Source organism: Pongo abelii, chromosome 2 (genome assembly GCF_028885655.2).
Source record: "Pongo abelii isolate AG06213 chromosome 2, NHGRI_mPonAbe1-v2.0_pri, whole genome shotgun sequence".
Taxonomy (NCBI): domain Eukaryota; kingdom Metazoa; phylum Chordata; class Mammalia; order Primates; family Hominidae; genus Pongo; species Pongo abelii.
The window spans coordinates 105981938-106001667 of record NC_085928.1 but is presented as its reverse complement, the minus strand read 5'-3'; the positions used below and the strand labels follow the sequence as shown (position 1 = coordinate 106001667).

The 19730-nt window shown below is 47.9% G+C and overlaps 1 protein-coding gene across 5 annotated transcripts; it reads left to right on the top strand.

The window, feature by feature from the left end:
- The first annotated feature begins 57 nt into the window (after positions 1-57).
- ATRIP (ATR interacting protein) lies at positions 58-19404 on the top strand. Of its 5 annotated transcripts, none has more exons than XM_002813785.5 (13): positions 58-435; positions 3718-3851; positions 5448-5618; positions 8022-8140; positions 11007-11164; positions 13116-13211; positions 13541-13670; positions 13863-14552; positions 17493-17629; positions 17786-17877; positions 18328-18408; positions 18579-18831; positions 19235-19404. In XM_002813785.5, the coding sequence occupies exons 1-13, from the start codon at positions 189-191 to the stop codon at positions 19300-19302; spliced, it is 2376 nt and encodes a 791-aa protein (XP_002813831.2). In that variant the 5' UTR covers positions 58-188; the 3' UTR covers positions 19303-19404. The 5 variants fall into 5 exon arrangements, with proteins under 5 accessions (XP_002813831.2, XP_009237320.2, XP_054406808.1 ...); XM_009239045.4 differs by having other exon boundaries at positions 85-435; positions 17789-17877; XM_054550833.2 differs by lacking the exon at positions 13863-14552 and having other exon boundaries at positions 85-435; positions 17789-17877.
- Positions 19405-19730: the final 326 nt, after the last annotated feature.

Genomic DNA, 19730 nt, shown 5'->3' with positions numbered 1-19730 from the left:
TGGTGGCGGGCTCGGACGTTCGTCATTCCTCCGCGCCCTCCGCCTGCCAGCTGATTGGCCCCTGGGCCAGGGGCGGGGCACTCGCTGCGTAGGCAAGCGGCTGCGCGCGGACGGTTGGTCCAGCTCTCCGGCCTGGCGGCAGGCGAGTCAACATCGGCGCTGTCGGATACTTGGGGTGAGCGGAAATCATGGCGGGGACCTCCGCGCCAGGCAATAAGAGGCGGAGCGAGCCCCCGGCGCCTCGCCCCGGCCCGCCGCCGGGCACCGGGCACCCCCCGAGCAAGCGGGCCCGGGGCTTCTCCGCGGCCGCTCTCCCGGACCCTGACGACCCGTTCGGCGCTCATGGGGACTTCACTGCCGACGACCTGGAGGAGCTTGACACCCTCGCGTCACAGGCCCTGAGCCAGTGTCCCGCCGCGTCTCGGGACGTGTCCAGTGAGTGCTCCCCGCGGCCTTTTGCTCGGAGGGAGTTGCAGACCGCGCCAGATCCCCTTGATGGCTGTGGCTTCGGAACCTCGCGGCCAGCACCGCCTTTTCGCCTTTTTAAAATATGGGAACACCCTGATTTAAGCAGCGGTTGTCTTCCAGAAGGTCCTTTGATTTTAGGGGGAAATGCATTAGCCAGGTCAAACAGCCGATTTGAAACACAGAAGGCTAAGTTGACATTTTACTTTATTTTCTAAAGTTTAGGCCACTTGGTCCTTGGTTCTAAGCAGAGATCTTTGGAACACACCTACCACCACCATCAGAACCATCACTACCCATGCATGGGGACCCATTCTTGTGACAAGTTTGAGCGGCTTTAGATCTCATGAAGCCCACCGTCTCCCTTGGGCAATGTGAGCATAGGAGGAGCCTGACACAGGCAAGAGATGAAATAAATTTATTCTTTTTTTTTTTTTTTTTTTTTTTGAGATGGAGTCTTGCTCTGTTGCCCAGGCTGGAGTGCAGTGGCGCGATCTCGGCTCACTGCAAGCTCTGCCTGCCGGGTTCACGCCGTTCTCCTGCCTCAGCCTCCAGAGTAGCTGGGACTACAGGCGCCCGCCACCACGCCCAGCTAATTTTTTTTTTTTGTATTTTTTTTAGTAGAGACGGGGTTTCACCGTGTTAGCCAGGATGGTCTCGATCTCCTGACCTCGTGATCCGCCCGCCTCGGCCTCCCAAAGTGCTGGGATTACAGGCGTGAGCCACCGCGCCGGGCTAAATTTATTCTTTTATACAACCAGTAAACTGTGCTAGGTGCCCAAACGTGAGGAACTGCGGCTGAGCTAACAATGAACAAAATACAAAAACTGTCCTTCGTGGAGCTTACATTCTAGTTGAGGAATGAGTGAAGTCTTGAGGACTCCCAGAAAGAGAAAGGTTTTGAGTGCACCTTGCATCTGTACTTGAGTGTCTCAAGGCACCTTAAACTCAACACGATCATTTCCTGGAAACCCAGTCCTCCTCCAGCACTCTAGCATGGTGCCGGCAAAGCAGACATTCAGAGAATGATGACCAGATGTTCCACAAGGAAGTAACTAGCACGACTCTCCATCCAGTGGCACAAGGCGACGCTTCCCCTTTCCTTGACTCTATATCTAATTTATGTGAAAAGGCTGTCAAGCTTACCTTCTTAATCCTTCTCTGGAATCTTATCTTATTCACATCGCTTCTACCAACTGCATGATCTATGTTACCATGAGTCCTCCCTTGAACAATGGTCTGCTAAATTGGTTTCCCATTTCCAATCTTGACTCCCTACAAGTGAAGCTTCACATCACATCTGAGTGATCTTTTCAAAACTCAAATCTGGCTGTGTCTTACACAGATATACATGAACACCCCTTGTTTTTTGTTTTTTGGGTTTTTTTTGACGGAGTCTCACTCTGTCACCCAGGCTGAAGTGCAGTGGTGCCATCTTGGCTCACCACAGCCTCTACCTCCCAGGTTCAAGCGATTCTCCTGCCTCAACCTCCTGAGTAGCCTCAGCCTCGCAAGTAGCTGGGATTACTTGTGTCTGCCACCATGCCTGGCTAATTTTTGTATTTTTAGTAGAGACGAGGTTTCGCCATGTAAGCCAGGCTGGTCTCAAACTGCTGACCTCAGGTGATCCACCTGCCTTGGCCTCCCAAAGTGCTGAGATTACAGGCGTGAGCCACCACACCCAGCCGTGAACACCCCTAATGAAAGCCCTTTAATAATTTCCCACTTCTTCTAGTGTGAAGGCCAAAATCCTTAGCATGGCCTGCAAGGCCCAGCCTGGTTTGGCCCTTTCTCACTCTCTGGGTTCTGGCTGCACTAACATTCTTTGAATTCTCTCTGCTTCTTTACAATACAGGAACTTTATACATTGTTCTTTCTTTGTACGTTGAGTATACTTTTCTTTCATTCATCTCCACTCATCTGGTTAATTCCTACTTGTCCTTCAGCTCTCAGCTCCTTCAAGTCTTCCCTAGGGAAATGTTCCAATCATGCCAGTTAAGTCAGATTGCTGTCATATTATAGGCTTTCCTGTATTTGTTCTCTTCTGCAGTTCTTAATCACAGTTGTAATTTTACATTTATCTGTGTGATTATTTGTCGAATGTCTTTTAAGCTCTGTGAGTGTAAGGACAGTATCAATTTTGCTCACTATTGTACCTGTAGAGCCTAACATGCCTGGCATATTGTATGTGGTCAGTAACTATTACTGAATAATAAATAGATCATTGAGTTCTGGCCAATGAGATCTCCTCAGGCTTTAGATGAGACTCTTGGAATTGGATGAAGGATAGGGAAAGAGTAATAGGATCTGTTGTTTTAGAAGGATCATGTATCAGTTTCAGCCGGGTGCGGTGGCTCGTGCCTGTAATCCCAGCAATGCCTGTAATCCCAGCACTTTGGGAGGCCGAGGTGGGCAGATCACTTGAGGCCAGAAGTTTGAGACCAGGCTGGCCAATATGGTGAAACCCCATCTCTACTAAAAATATAAAAATTAGCCAGGCATGGTAGCACACGCCTGTAATCCCAGCTACCTAGGAGGGTGAGGCACAAGAATCGCTTGAACCTGGGAGGCAGAGGTTGCAGTGAGCCAAGATCACGCCACTGCTCTCCAGCCTGGGCAACAGAGCGAGACTCTGTCTCAAAAAAAAAAAAAGAAGGATAATTTATGAGTTTGAACCATGTTCTTGGGTTGAAAAACACCTATATTGCTTACTAGATCTTTCTCTGCTTTGCTCTCAAGAGTAATTCTTCCCAGCACTTTGGGAGGCAAAGGCAGGAGGATTGCTTAAGCCCAGGAGTTCAAGACCAACCTGGGTAACATAAGGAGACCTCATATCTACAAAGAATTTAAAAATTAGCCAGGCAGCCGGGCGCAGTGGCTGACGCCTGTAAGCCCAACACTTTGGGGAGGCTGAGGCGGGTGGATCGTGAGGACAGGAAATCAAGACCAGCCTGGCCAACATGGTGAAACGCCATCTCTACTAAAATACAAAAAAAAAAAAAAAAAAAATAGCCAGGCATGGTGGCACACACCTGTAGTCCCAGCTACACAGGAGGCTAAGGCAGAAGGATCACCTGAACCCAGAAGGTCAAGGTGGCAGTGAGCAGTGATCACACCACTGCACTCCAGCCTGGGTGACAGAGCAAGACCCTATCCCAAAAAAGAAAAAAAAAAGTGGGTATTTTCAGCATTTTCTGGCAAAAGTGGGAAAATGTTGGGTCCTGAAATGTATATGGAACTGTTTTTTTACAGGTGATCACAAGGTCCACAGATTATTAGACAGCATGTCAAAAAATCCTGCAGGGAAAAACAGAGAAAGTGTTCCAATTAAAGATAATTTCGAATTAGAGGTACTTCAGGCACAATACAAAGAACTTAAAGAAAAGGTAAGTGACTTAACTTGTGGTTTTTGTAGCTAATTCATTCACTTATGTGTTTAAAAGCATTGTAAAATATACAAAAAATGTAAAACAAGTAAAATATACAAAAGTTGTAAAACAAGTGTCTAGATTCATCCCTATGACATGGGAAAAGACTAGGGAAAGAAAGCCAGGAAGTTTAGGCTGTAAGAAACTAAATCGTGAGACTCCTAATGGCAAAGGCAAGAAGAAAAACACTGTGTACCAGATCCAAAAAGAGATACAAACTGTTAGGGTATTGAGATGAATTTATAGCATATATCTTCATGTGAAGAACACAACTTCATAATGGTTGCTATTTTCATTAGCAGCTTTTCAAGAAAGCAGACACTCTTCATATCACCATCTGTAGGTCCCTAAGAAAACCAGGAATATGTGGAATTTTAGTTGTGCAAGGTATGTGACCCAGATTTTTTTTTTTTTTTTTTTGGAGATGGAGTCTGTCATCCAGGCTGGAGTACAGTGACGCAATCTCGGCTCACTTCGACCTCTGTTTCCTGGTTTTAAGCGATTCTCATGCCTTAGCTTCCAGAGTAGCTGGGACTACTGGTGTGCACCACCACGCCCAGCTAATTCTAGTATTTTTAGTGGAGACGGAGTTTCACCATGTTGGCCAGGCTGGTATCAAACTCCTGGTCTCAAACTCCTGGCCTCAGCCTCCCAAAGTGTTGGGATTACAGGCATGAGCTACCACACCCAGCGACCCAGATGGTTAATGCCTCTTAGAGCCTAAAGAATCCGGCCAGGCGCAGTGGCTCACACCTGTAATCCCAGCACTTTGGTAGGCCGAGGCCAGTGGATCACCTGAGGTCAGGAGTTCGAGAGCAGCCTGGCCAACATGGTGAAAACCCGTCTCTACTAAAAATACAAAAATTAGCTGGCGTGGTGGTGGGTGCCTGTAATCTCAGCTACTCAGGAGGCTGAGGCAGGAGAATTGCTGGAACCTGGGAGGTGAAGGTTGCAGTGAGCCGAGATTGTGCCATTGCACTCCAGCCCAGGCGACAATAGCAAGACTCCGTCTCAAAAAAAAAAAAAGGAATCTGGTCAGGCAAGGTGGTTCATGCCTGTAATCCTAGCACTTTGGGAGGCCAAGGTGAGAGAATCGCTTGAACCCAGGAGTTCAAGACCAGCCTGGGCAATACAATGAGACCCTGTCTCTACAAATAAAAGTGAAAATTGGCCAGGCTAGTGCCACATGCTTTGTAGTCCTAGCTACTCAAGAGGTTGAGGCGAGAGGATCACTTGAGCCCAGGAGTTCAAGGTTACATTGAGCTATGATTGTGCCACAGCATTCCAGCCTAAGCAACCCCATCCCCCTCCCTGGCAAAAAGAATCTGCACGCATAAGTGACAAGTGTATGCTTAAGCTATCTTGATGAATATCAGCTGTCCCATGAACAGGCCTAGCAGACCATGGTGACATCTGGTTGCTGTGGATATATTTTGAGTACTCATTTGTCTGTTTTTCCTGTGCTTTCTCCATCTCCCCAACTACATGTTAAAACAAAGTACTTAAGTAGTTTTCTCTTACAAAGTTTTCACTAGATTAATTTGGGATTTACAGATGAAAGTAATGGAAGAAGAAGTTCTCATTAAGAATGGAGAAATTAAAATTTTGCGAGACTCACTACATCAGACGGAATCCGTTCTAGAGGAACAGAGAAGATCACATTTTCTTCTTGAGCAAGAGAAAACCCAGGCACTCGGTGACAAGGAAAAGGAATTCTCCAAAAAGGTGACCCAGAGCATTTGTTTTGCACCAGCTTTGCCTGCCCACTGAGTTCCTTTGACCAGGGTTGCCTGTAAATCTTCCAGGGAGATTTCAACACTTGTTTGTCTTAAATACTTTCTGCTGTCATCTCATTGCCATCCACTCTTCTTCCAGGGTCTGGATATATTTTGGAAAGGGATTTAAGTGAAACTCTATTTTGCTGTGGTAGTTGGTCTTGGCAGGAATAAATAACTAGCTTAGCATTTCTAGAAACAGGTTTACATTAGGGCTCTTTTGCTAGATCAGAAACTCAACTGACCTAGCTTAGGCTAAAAGGAAACGTATTGGCTTCCATATCCAAGTCTGGGAAGAACAGGGGTGTGCTGGGACCTTAAATGACTTAAATCTTGCCAGGACATTTTTATTCTCTATGCTATAAACGGGCTCTATCCTTATGGTAGAGGGTGTGTTCTCCAGAAGCTCCTAGGCTCATATTTTATAAATACAGAGCAGAATTAAGACTTAGGGCCACGTGCAGTGGCTCACACCTGTAATCCAGCACTTTGGAAGGCTGAGGTGAGAGGATCACTTGAGCCAGGAGTTCGAGACCAGCCTGGGCAACTAGTGAGACCTCATCTCTACAAAAAAGAAAAAGAAAAAATGAACAAAATTACCCAGGCATGGTGGTGTGCACCTGTAGTCCCAGTTACTCAAGAGGCTGAGGTGGGAGAATTGCTTGAGCCCAGGAGGTTGAGGCTGCAGTAAGCCATGATCATGCCATTGTACTCCAGCCTGGGCAATAGAGTGAGACCCTGTCTCAAAAAAAAAGACTTAGGCTCCCTCATCTCAAGTTTTAAAATTCTGAGAAAGGCTCTGATTGGTCTAACTTGAGTCAGTTGTCTGTCCCTGGCCAATTGCTGTAACCAAAAGCAACCAAAAGCAAAAAAAAATGACAGCTCCCATTCTAATAAAATCGTAAGAGGTAGGGAAATTATTGATTTTTTTTTTTTTTTTTTTTTTTTTTTTTTTTTGAGACAGGGTCCAGGGTTTCACTCTCTTGCCCAGGCTGGAGTGCAGTGGTGCAATAGCAGCTCACTGCAGCCTTGACCTCCCAGGCTCAAGCAATCCTCCCACCTCAGCCTCCCAGGTAGCTGGAACTATAGGCACACACCACCAGGCACAGCTAATTTTTAAATTTTGGTACAGACAGGGTTTTGCTATATTCCCCAAGCCGTTCTCAGACTCCTGGGCTCACGCAGTCCTCCCACCTTGGCCTTCCAAAGTGCTGAGATTACAGGTGTGAGCCACCATGCCCAGCCTGTTTCTCAGGGAAAGGAAAATGCTGTTCTGGAAGGAAAAACAGTAGGTATCCAGTACCTACTACAACTTTCCCTCAGCACGTTCCCATGCTTCAGTCTCAAGAACATGGGATCTTATTCTCATTGTTTCATTCAGCAGACTTAGCAAACTTTAAGCACTTACCTGTGCCCAACACTAACTTCAGTAGTTAACTTTCTGTATGTGATGAAGAGCAAGGAATTTGCGGTCAGACAAACCTGAATTTGAATCCAGGCTTCATCACACATAAGCGGTGACCTCAAGGTAATAACTTAAGCTCCCTGGCTCATTTCCCTTATCTGTTCCAAAACATAACCAGAAAGGTTGTTGGGAGACTCACACATTCTTGCACTTACTGTGTCTGGTGCTGGGCCTGGCACAGAGTGTGCATGGGGAATGATGGCAGTTACTGTTGGCTATAGCACCTGCAGGCCAGAGCAGCAGGTCTCTCTATACTGCACAATGTCTTGGTAAACTATTCCAACTACTTTGCCCAAACTTTGAAGAAGACCTGGAATTGTGCACCAGTGCGTTCATTAATAAAGGTCAATATGTTACTGCTGACATAGGGCACCTTACCAAGCTCTGTGCTGGGTATTTTACACTCATCATTCTACTTAATCCTCCCAACTATCATGAAGACAGGTATTTATGTTACAAATAAGTTAGGATTCAAAGACATTAAATAAATGGTGGGCTGATATTTAATTCTTTTTTTATTTTTTAAATTTTTTGTAGAGGCAAGGTCTTGCTATTTTGACCAGGCTGGTCTCGAACTCCTGGGCTCAAATGATCCTCCCGCCTCAACCTTCCAAAGTGCTTAGGATTACAGGCCTGAGCCACCACACCCGGCCAGGGCTGGTATTTAAACCCTCACAAACTACCCTTACAATAGAGTCCAGTATCTTTTTAGAGTACCATATTGTCTTTCAGAAAGAAAGCTAATATTTGATATTTTAGGACGTTTATGTCACAGCAGACTTTCATATGTATTTTTCATTGTCTTTTACTGGCTTGTGATTTTGAAGCCCAGAGATATTTTTGTGTATATGATCGGGCCACTACAGGCATGTTTCTTTTGCCTTCCAGCTCCAATCATTGCAGTCTGAACTCCAGTTTAAAGATGCAGAGATGAATGAATTAAGGACAAAGCTCCAGACCAGTGAACGAGCAAATAAACTGGCTGCTCCCTCTGTTTCCCATGTCAGGTAATGATGGTGCTGGAGGGATAGTTCAGTTTTGCATTATTTAGTAAAAAATCTGCATAACAATGTCAGGATAGTCCTAAATGAAGGCCATTTAGACCCCTCCACCTGGGCAGAGATCCTCTTTTCCTGAAGGATTCAGAGGTGGTTTAGATGAAGCTTGCATGGTTTGAGACATCACAGCATAAAGGCCTATACTCTAGAAATGCTGCCTCTGTATGGCACTTTATAAACATAATTCTTCAGGACTAGAAAGACCTGGAAAAATGATCTCCAAATTTTGGGGGTGGGCCAGTCTTTACTTTTATGTAATTTGTTTAACTGATTTTGTTGCAAGCATGGGTGTTTTAGTTCCAGCTACTTGGAATATTTTTTCTCACTTGCTGTCTGGGGACCCTTGTCCAACAGCCCCATCCTTTGTGGTCAGATGTGCTCAACTTTTTTTTTTTTTCTTTTCTTTTGAGACAGAGTCTTGCTCTGTCACCCAGGCTGGAGTACAGTGGTACAATCTCGGCTCACTGCAACCTCCGCCTCCTGGGTTCAAGCAATTCTCCCTCAGCCTCCTGAGTAGCTGGGACTACAGGCACACACCACCACGCCCAGCTAATTTTTGTATTTTTAGTAGAGACGGGGTTTCACCGTGTTGGCCAGGCTCGTCTCGAACTCCTGAACTCAAATGATTTGCCAGCCTGGGCCTCCCAAACTACTGGGATTACAAGCATGAGCCACTGTGCCTGGCCCAGCCTTGAAATTTGAACAGTGTCAGTCAGGACATCTTCTGGTTTTGAACATTCTGCCGCCTTTGTTCATAATGGACAGTGTGTGAAACTGAACTCTCCATGCCTTGCATTGTCCACATAAGACCAGAGAGCTGAGGGGATCCTCTTCACACATCAGTAACAGAAAGACCTCAGCATTATATGATCAGATCAGAGGGTTCATACTGCTTCTCTACCATAAAGACATTGGCACTGAGAAGTTGCTCAGTTTTCAGCATACCTAGTAGGTTTGTCAAAATTTTGATATTTATTTTGATAGCCCTTTTTGTATTTAAAGTCTTTGCATTCTATTGGACGTCTTCTTTTCTTTTTTTTTTTTTTTTTTTTTTTGAGACAGAGTCTCGCTCTGTTGACCAGGCTGGAGTGCAGTGGCATGATCTCAGCTCACTGCAACCTCCACCTCCCGGGTTCAAGTGATTCTCCTGTCTCAGCCTCCCAAGTAGCTGGGACTACAGGCACATACCACCACGCCAGGCTAGTTTTTTTGTGTGTGTTTTTTTTAAGTAGAGATGGGATTTCACCATGTTGGCCAAGCTGCTCTCAAACTCCTGACTTCAGGTGACCCACCCGCCTCGGCCTCCCAAATTGTTGGGATTACAGGTGTGAGCCACCGTACCCAGCCTGGAAGTCTTGTGACTATTAAAAAATCGTTTGTTCCACATTGGCTGGGCACAGTGGCTCACACCTGTAATCCCAACACTTTGGGAGGATGAGGCAGGCAGATCACTTGAGGTCAGGAGTTCGAGACCAACCTGGCCAACACGGTGAAACCCTGTCTCTACTGAAAATATAAAAATTAAAAAATTAGCTGGGCATGGTGGCATGCACCTGTAATCCCAGCTATTTCGGAGGCTGAGGCAGGAGAATCACTTGAACCTGGAGGCAGAGGTTGCAGTGAGCCAAGATCACGCCACTGCACTCCAGCCTGGGCAACAGAACAAGACTCCATTCCATAAAAAAAAGTTTGTTCCACATTGAAAAGATGTTTTGCACCAGGCATGGTAGCTACACAGGCAATCCCAGCGACACAGGAGGCTAAGGCAGGAAGATTGCTTAAGGCTAGCAGTTTGAGACTAGCCTGGGCAACATAGCAAAACCCCATTGCTACTAAAAAATAAAATAAAATTACCGGCCCCAGTGGCTCACGCCTGTAATCCCAGCATTTTGGGAAGCTGAGGTGAGCAGATCATTTGAGCCCACAAGTTCAAGACTAGCCTAGGCAACATGGTGAAACTCTTATCTCTAGAAATAACTCTATCTCTAGAAAGAATAAAAAGTTAGCCAGATGTGGTGGTTGCACACCTGTAGTCCCTGTGCTACTCAGAAGGATGAGGTGGGAGGATCACTGAGCCCAAGAGGTGGAGGCTGCAGTGAGCCGTAATTGTGCCACTGGGCTCTAGCATGGGCAACAGAGTGAGACCCTGTCTCACCAAAAAAAAAAAAAAAAAAATTAGCTGGCCATGTTGATGTGTGCCTGTAATCCCAGCTACTTCAGGAGGCTGGGATTACAGATGGGTGGATCGCTTGAGCCCAGGAGGTCAAGGCTGCAGTGAGCTATGATCATGCTACTGTACTCCAGCCTGGGCGACAGAACAAGACTCTGTCTCAAAAAAAAATGTTTTGGTGGAATTGTAAATAGTGATAATAAAGAATAGGAAAGGAATTATGGCTAATATTATATTTTTGGATGATTAGAAAAATATAAAAACGAGTAAAAGACTTCAGTAATTTGGATCAAAATGCCTGGAATTAGCCAGTAACAGTGGATCATGCCTGTAATCCCAGCACTTTGGGAGGCCAAAGTGGGTGGATTACTTGAGCTCAGCAGTTCCAGACCAGCCTGGGTAACTTAGCGAAACCCCATCTTTATAGAGAAATTAAAATTTAAAAATATTTTTAAAAAAGAAAAACAAATGCCTGGAATTTTGCACTGCTCCCCTGACAAAGAATGGTAAACATATAATAGATAAAACCTTTGGTTAAAACACCTAGACATGAAAAGTTTAAAGTTTGTTAGAAATTTTGTAACCAGATATTTTGAATGGTTTTAGCAGAATCATTACTTTGCTTTCATAGTTAACTTTTTCCAGTCCTAGGAAAAACCCTTCTGTGGTTATAAAGCCAGAAGCATGTTCTCCACAATTTGGAAAAACATCTTTTCCTACAAAGGAGTCTTTTAGTGCTAACATGTCCCTTCCCCACCCCTGCCAGACGGAGTCAGGATACAAGCCTTTGGTGGGCAGAGAGGGTAAGTCCATTAGTCATCTATTGATATATAACAAGCTACCCAAATATGTGGCTTAAAACAATTATTATTTATTTTCTCCCAATTTCTGTGATCAGCAATTCTGACAAGGCACAGAGGGGACAATCTCTGCAGGGACTGGAATCACTGAAAGCTTGTCTTAAGCTGGAGGATCTCTTTCAGGGTGGCTCACTCACATGGCTGGCAGTATAATTTCTTGCCACATGGGCCTCTGCACGTGGATATGGGGTATCCTCATAACCTGGTGGGTGGCTTCCTCTAAAGCTAGCAAATCCAGAGAGAGCAAGCCAGGCAGAAGCTATCCATTTATGGCCTAGCCTCAGAAGTCACACAGCATCACCTCTGCCACATTGTGTTTGTTAGAAGCAAACCACTGAGTCTGGGCTTCATTCAAGGGGGGAAACCAAGCTTATGCCTTTTTTTTATTTTTATTTTTTTATTTATTTTTTATTATTATTATACTTTAAGTTTTAGGGTACATGTGCACAACGTGCAGGTTTGTTACGTATGTATACATGTGCCATGTTGGTGTGCTGCACCCATTAACTCGTCATTTAGCATTACGTATATCTCCTAATGCTATCCCTCCCCCCTCCCCCCAAGCTTATACCTTTTGAAGGGAGTTGTGTCAAAGCATTTGTGGGCTTTTTTTTTTTTTTTTTTTGAGACGGAGTCTCACTCTGTCACCCAGGCTGGAGTGCAATGGCACGATCTCGGCTCACTGCAACTTCCGCCTCCCGGGTTCAAGTGATTCTCCTGCCTCAGCCTCCCGAATAGCTGGGATTACAGGCACCTGCCATCATGCTTGTGGGCATATTTTTAAACCATCACAGCATCAGTTGACCATGCCAAAAACCTAGCTAGTATGCAGGAATCTGTTTTTCTTTTCTTGTTTTTTTTTTTTTCTTTGAGGCGGAGTCTTACTCTGTCACCAGGCTGGAGTGCAGTGGCATGATCTCGGCTCACTGCAACCTCTGCCTCCCATGTTCAAGCGATTCTCCTGCCTCAGCCTCCCGAGTAGCTGGGACTACAGGCATGCACCACCACGCCTAGCTAATTTTTGTATTTTTAGTAGAGACAGGTTTCACCATGTTGGCCTGGATGGTCTCAGTCTCATGACCTCGTGATCTACCCACCTCAGCCTCCCAAAGTGCTGGAATTACAGGCATGAGCCACCATGCCCAGCCTCTGTTTTCCTTTTCTAGTCCAGCTTTTGAGTTTTTATAACTCAGTCCAGATTGAGGGGATGCTGCTGTTTTTTAGAGAGAGACAATCTAACATCAGTAGGTTTTCAGACTGCTATGTCAATGTATCTTATAAATCAGATACATTGACCCTCTTCTTACCATCAACCTTTCAAATCCTTGGCCATCATAACACTTCTGAGAAACTGTAGCCCACTTACATTTTTGGCATCTAGCAGCTAAAGGGGCAGTGTACAGTAGTGTTACAAGCAGGCAGTAGAAGTAGAGCCCAGTAGCCTGGATGTGAGTCCCAGTAATGCTATTTACTGGCTTATATGATTTGGGCAAGTCCTTTAGTCTCTGTGCCTCAGTTTCCCTATATGTAAAACAGACCTAATGATAAATCCTTGTAGGGTCACTGAGGAACGAATGGGCTGATGTGTATAGAGCTCTTAGAGCACTGTCTAGCACGTAACAAGCACCATGTCAATGTTAGTGGTTACTGTTTTATCTAATTGCCTCATTTTGAGTGAGGCAAACAGCTTGATTTTCTTTTCCTTTCCTTGTATGAGTTCCTGTTTTACATAAGGAAGGTAAAAGATGCAGGGTTCTTGAGCTGCTTTGGCTCTTGTTTGATCCAAGATCGAAGAAGTAGAACAGCCTGTGTTTTAAACTCATTGCATGTAAAAGTTTCTAATATGCCCATGCTTCTGTGCTCAAATTTTGATTTACATTTAATCACATTTCAGATAGTAAGACCCACAGTCTGAGAGGTGACTCCATAACACAAGAAGAGGCCCAGAAAAGCTTCGTTGACAGCTGGAGACAGAGATCAAACACTCAAGGTACCAGAATCCCTGCTTCTCCTGCAGGGGCCTGCATGGCTCTGAGTGATATGCAGAAGAATTGCCCAGGCCTCTGAGAACCGGCACCCTGGGCAGTCCTTCAGAGAGTCCAGGGAAGTCAAAGTATGTGGCTTAAGCAGAAGACTTTATAAAGTGGAAAGGGCCAAGGGCAGGTATGTCCCAGAGCCTTCTGCACCCACAGGCATCTTCCTGGGGCTTAGTGGCAGCTTAGAGGACAGTTGGCATCCAAAGAATCCTTACTGTTTCCTTCTGAAAGCCACCGAAAAGATCTATGTCAGAACCTTCTAGAGTCACCTTGTCTTCTACAGGTTCCATTTTGATAAACCTGCTCCTGAAGCAGCCTTTGATCTCAGGGTCATCCCTAAGCCTTTGCCACCTCCTGAGTAGTAGTTCTGAGTCTCCTGCTGGCACCCCCCTGCAGCCACCAGGGTTTGGCAGGTAAGCATAAGACTCCTGGAAAGCTTGTTTGGGAAGGAGCTTCCTGGAAGCAAATTCCTTTCTGGCCCTGGCCAGCCTGAGAAGTCTGTGGGAAGGGCAGGGAGCCTGGAGAATTTGGCAGGCGGGCTGTTTGGAGCTCTTGACCTTATCTCCATCCCACACTTATCTGTTTTTCTTTGTGTTTGTTGCCAGTACCTTGGCTGGAATGTCAGGCCTCAGGACCACAGGTTCTTATGATGGGTCATTTTCCCTCTCAGCCCTGAGAGAAGCACAGAACCTGGCATTCACTGGACTGAATCTGGTTGCCAGGAATGAGTGCTCACGTGATGGAGACCCAGCGGAGGGAGGCAGAAGGGCCTTCCCACTCTGCCAGCTTCCTGGAGCCGTGCATTTCCTCCCCCTTGTACAGTTCTTCATCGGGTTACACTGCCAGGCCCTGCAGGACTTGGCAGCTGCTAAGAGAAGTGGAGCACCTGGGGACTCACCGACACATTCCTCCTGCGTGAGCTCTGGGGTAGAGACCAACCCTGAGGACTCAGTGTGCATCCTAGAAGGCTTCTCTGTGACTGCACTTAGCATTCTTCAGCACCTGGTGTGCCACAGCAGAGCAGTCGTCTCCCTATTACTGTCAGGAGTGGGGGCAGATTCTGCTGCTGGGGAAGGAAATGGGAGCCTGGTTCACAGGCTTAGTGATGGAGACATGACCTCAGCCCCAAGGGGGGTTGCTGATGACCAAGGACAGCACCCACTGTTGAAGATGCTTCTTCACCTGTTGGCTTTCTCTTCTGCAGCAACAGGACACCTTCAAGCCAGTGTCCTGACCCAGTGCCTTAAGGTTTTGGTGAAATTAGCCGAAAACACTTCCTGTGATTTCTTGCCCAGGTATCAAGCAGCATAGGAGTCATGATTCTTTGTGGGTCTCACCTGACCTCTTAAGGTCTAACCCATGGCACTTGTACTTTGCTCACATCTTGACTTATCTACACTAGTTAGTTCTAAGGCTTGGTTCAGGGAGTTCTGAAGTGATGGGAAGTGGGGCCAAATGGGAGAACCAAGGAAGTGGTTTATTTGGTTTAATTCTGCCTCTGAACAACAGGTAAGCAAAAGGCACACATGATTAAAGGAGGCTGCTAACCTCTGTGGAGGAGGGCCCTGCCCCAGGACAAGGGTTAAGACAAGGGGCCTCTGAACCTGAGATGTGGGTAAGGTGAAGACCACATATCACAAGCACGTTGAAGTTTAGTGGGTTCCCTAAGGAAGCAGAGGATGTGGGGAGGGTCTGCGGCCCACCGGCTGACCTTGCTGGGAGTCTCTGCCTGTCATTGTGCCCATCTTTAGCATGCATCTGGGGTGGCCTGTTCCTCTTAAGGTTTGTGGGTAGTAGTATTACAGTGAACCTAGCGAATGAACACTGTGATCATAAATTCCTCCCTTGGGATTCCAGAGCCGCAAGATTGGGGAGAACTGTGAACACAGCCAGCCCACCCCCTCATCCAGTAATCCAGTCTCCCTCTCAGCACTCTACCAAAGAGTCAGTTTCTATGTTGGAATGATTCCACTGGCTGAATATATCTTAAATCATCTCATCTCTGAGCTCAGCACTGCTGTTTCCTAGATCTGTTTCCATCTGAATATTTTTGGTTGGTCTGGCCCATGCTAAAGGTGGTACTCAGAGCTGGACACAGCACCGCAGTGTAGTGTGGGCAGTGGGATCAGGCAGACCCAGCACTCAGGGGCCCAGCAGGGGCCCAGCTCATAGTGGCTGGTGTTTTTTTTGTTTGTTTGTTTGTTTTTGTTTTGAGAGGAGGTTTCGCTCTCGTTGCCCGGGCTGGAGTGCAGTGGTGCAATCTCGGCTCACTGCAACCTCCACTTCCCAGGTTCAAGCAGTTCTCGTGCCTCAGCCTCCTGAGATGCTGAGATTACAGGCACCTGCCACCACACCTGGCTAATTTTTTGTATTTTTAAAAGAGACAGGGTTTCACCATGTTGGCCAGGCTGGTCTCAAATGCCAGACCTCAGGTGATCCACCTGCCTTGGCCTCCCAAAGTGTTGGGATTACAGGCGTGAGCCACCAGGCCCAGCCTTGGTTATTTGTTTAATAATTGTTAAATGAATGAATCCCAGGCTGGGCACAGTGGCTCCTGCCTGTAATCTCAGCACTTTGGGAGGCCAAGGTGGGAGGATCACTTGAGCCCAGGAGTTTAAGACCAGCGTGGGCAACAAAGCAAGACTCCCATCTCTACAATTTTTTTTTTTTTTTAATTAGCCAGGCACGGTGGCAGTGAGCTGTGACCATGCCACTGCACTCCAGCCTAGGTGACAGAGTGAGACCCTATCTCAAAAAAAAGAATCCCAGAAACCATGTTTTTACTGGTGGTAGACACACCATTATTCCACTCCTGTTGAGCTTGTCCACAGGGACATTCAAAACACAGCCACGGCTGGGCGCTTATCTATTTCATGTACTGGGGCTCTTCATAAAATTTCATTTAAAAAGGTTCCTAGGGACCGGTCATGGTGGCTCATGCCTGTAATCCCAGCACTTTAGGAAGCTGAGGTGGGTGGATCATGAGGTCAGGAGATTGAGACCATCCTGGCTAACATGGTGAAACCCCGTCTCTACTAAAAATACAAAAAAGTAGCTGGGTGTGGTGGCAGGCACCTGTAGTCCCAGCTACTTGGGAGGCTGAGGCAGGAGAATCGCTTGAACCCTGGAGGCGGAGGTTGCAGTGAGCTGAGTTTGCACCACTGCACTCCAGCCTGGGTGACAGAGTGAGACTCAGTTTCAAAACAAAAAAAGTTCTTACGCTATCAAAAAATAACTTGGAAACCACTGTGTTGTATATAAAGGTGGATTTTCCTTGCAATACCTTCTGCAAGTGGCAGATATTGGACATCTTACAGCCCAATAATGAAACCAGGTAATAACCATGTTAAATTCCAGCTTCCCACAAAGGTCTGCACACCCTGGCAACTAAAAAGCATTGAACTTTTTGTCTGCTGTGCAGGATTTGCTCTAAAGTGAGTTGACCCCACATAGTGAAACCTTGCTTCCTAAGGACATACTGAGGGATATCTTGACCTTCTGTGCTTAGAAACTACAGATGTCTGAAGGGGTACACACCTGGCCAGACCCCATAGAGTGTTTCAGAATTGCCCTTCTCCCCACCCACCAGGCCAGTCCATCATGCTCCTCCGGGCTATGTGGGTTGAGCAAACAGCAGCAGTTGCCTTGGGGCTTGGTTTATTGGTAATAGCTTTCCTTTTGCCCCTGAGACCTGGGGCAGTGTGCCAGAACCCCTCCCTCCTGCACACCCCACAGTAGGCACATTCTCCCACTGGCAGCAGATATGTTTTCTAGCAAGTAGAGAAATGGCTTTCCTTGCCCTGTGAGAGGTCTCGTAAGATCCAACCATAGCCAAAGCCATGTTTGTCACTTCTGGAGCCCTGGCCAGTCCTGTGGGCACAGAACATTTCTTTCCCACCTAAGTTAGGACCTGCATCCCTGTTTGGGAGCATGTGGAAGCCAGGCATCCCAGGTCCAGGAGGTCATCCCACTTCCGGGGCAATGCTACGCCAGATGAGGGCCTGTCCCTCTCAGCTGCAGCAGTCTTGCAGTGGAAGTGCCCACTTGTTCATATGAAACAAGTTTCATAGCAAGTAAGTGGGGGTCAGGCCAGCACTAAAACCCAAGTCTGGCTGAACCAACTCACTTGTTCGTACTGCCTTGCTCAATTTTCTGTTACCTCTAGTGGAATGTGAGGGTAGGTTATGGAGCTGGGGTTGGGGAGTGTCACGTCTCTCTGGGTCCTTGTCTTTTAGGTTCCAGTGTGTGTTCCAAGTGCTGCCAAAGTGCCTCAGCCCAGAGACACCCCTGCCTAGTGTGCTGCTGGCTGTTGAGCTCCTCTCCCTGCTGGCGGACCACGACCAGCTGGCACCTCAGCTCTGTTCCCACTCGGGTAAAGCAGGGTGGGGCGGGCGTCTGGACTGCTCCTGCAGATCGAGGGAAGGGTTGGGGTGGGGACAGGGTCAAGCTCGGAGGGCTTATGCAGCATGTAGCCCATGCTCTTTATGAGAAAGGGCACTCTGAGTGAGAGGTGCGCTATCCTTTTCAGAAGGCTGCCTCCTGCTGCTGCTGTACATGTACATCACATCACGGCCTGACAGAGTGGCCTCGGAGACACAATGGCTCCAGCTGGAACAAGAGGTAAAAACTCCAGAGCCCCTTCTGGACACTGTCACCACCCCATTCTAAGAACCAACAGAATCTCCTTTCTTTCTGCTGGGGAGAAAGGGAGCTTTAATTCATTTTAGTAACAAGAGTTGATCAAGCAGCTAAAGAGGTAAACTCAGTTTGGGGGCTGTGCACCACACAGATGCAATGCAGACAGGACTTGGCAGAGTTGCCTGATGACTGATCCTGTCCTGGCTTTGGGGCTTGGGGGCAGAATGGGGGGCTGGAGGCAGGTGGGTTGCTGGTGACACATGGGTGCTCGTCCTGGGTCTGCCCTGGGAAGGTCCCACACCACTTCTTAGACCCCATTTGTGCAGACAAACAGTTGCTAAAGCAAGTGAACTCTTAATAGAAGCTTGAGAAAACCCTCGCAGGGACCGGTCTCCTTCTGCCCAGGATGGAACTGATCTGTTCTTGTTCTAGGTGGTGTGGCTCCTGGCTAAGCTTGGTGTGCAGAGCCCCTTGCCCCCAGTCACTGGCTCCAACTGCCAGTGTAATGTGGAGGTGAGTGGGTAGGGGCCAACAGCTGGCAGCCCTGTGGTGGTAAGGGGGCCCTGTGCAAGGACTGTAGGCCCCGCTGCAAACCCCCTCACCTGAGGTGGCTAAGCTGAGCGGATTGTTAGGGTGCAGGCCATGGTGGCACCAGACCTCAGTCTGTACCCCCTCTCTCCCAGGTGGTCAGAGCACTCACGGTGATGTTGCACAGACAGTGGCTGACAGTGCGGAGGGCAGGGGGGCCCCCAAGGACCGACCAGCAGAGGCGGACAGTGCGCTGTCTGCGGGACACGGTGCTGCTGCTGCACGGCCTATCGCAGAAGGACAAGCTCTTCATGATGCACTGTGTGGAGGTCCTGCATCAGTATGACCAGGTGATGCCGGGGGTTAGCATGCTCATCCGAGGGCTTCCTGATGTGACCGACTGTGAAGGTGAGCCTGCCAGAGACCCTCCCGCCCAGCCCCCATGGCTTCTCCCAGACGTTCCCCAACAAGTCAGATTCCTGGGTGTCCCCTCAGCAGGCCCCCGCCCACTGCAGCCTGTTCCGGCACTGGGGCCGTTTTCTTTTATCTTCCTGCCTCAGTTCTTCTCCAAGCATATTGGGCTGCCTTTTGCTTCTATCTGTTGAGTGTGCCTGGCAGAGCCACGGTTTTTCCAGAAACACCCGTGTCTGAATTGCCTTTGTATCACTTTGTTTGCAGTAGCTGAGGGAGCAGGGCCTGGGTGTGGAAGGGACTGGTTAGTTCCTGCGGACGTTGGGGGAGGAGAGGTGGGACCTGCCCTAGGCCCTGGCACCTTTGGGCTCTCACCAGGAACCTCTCCTTTTTGTCTCAGAGGCAGCCCTGGATGACCTCTGTGCCGCGGAAACCGATGTGGAAGACCCCGAGGTGGAGTGTGGCTGAGGCCCTGAGCATCCAGCCACATGGTGGCACCAGCACCACTCCTTTCCTTACCACATCAACTGATTAAAGCAGTGACCAGCAGGAACTGCCCAGAGAACTGGCTGGCCTTGTTTCCTGAGTCTGATCTGTTTGGCGGAGTGGGGGGGTGGAGCAGGACCTGGACCCTGAGTGGCTGGGATCCTTCTTCCTGTCCCTGGCTGCCGCTGAGCCCCAGTCCCCATGGTAACTGATCTGCCTTGAGGAAGGAGCCCTGCCCTGCCTGTGGAATTGTCCTGAGTCATTGCTTTGGGCTGGGGCCATGGGAAGAAACCATTGTGTGGCAGGGAAGGAGGTGGCTCTTGGCCCAGGCCTAAACCAGGAAAGCCTGGGAAACTGGGACCCACAGGTGGGCATGAAAGGGCTGCAGCAGGGGCTCCCAGCAGTGTGTA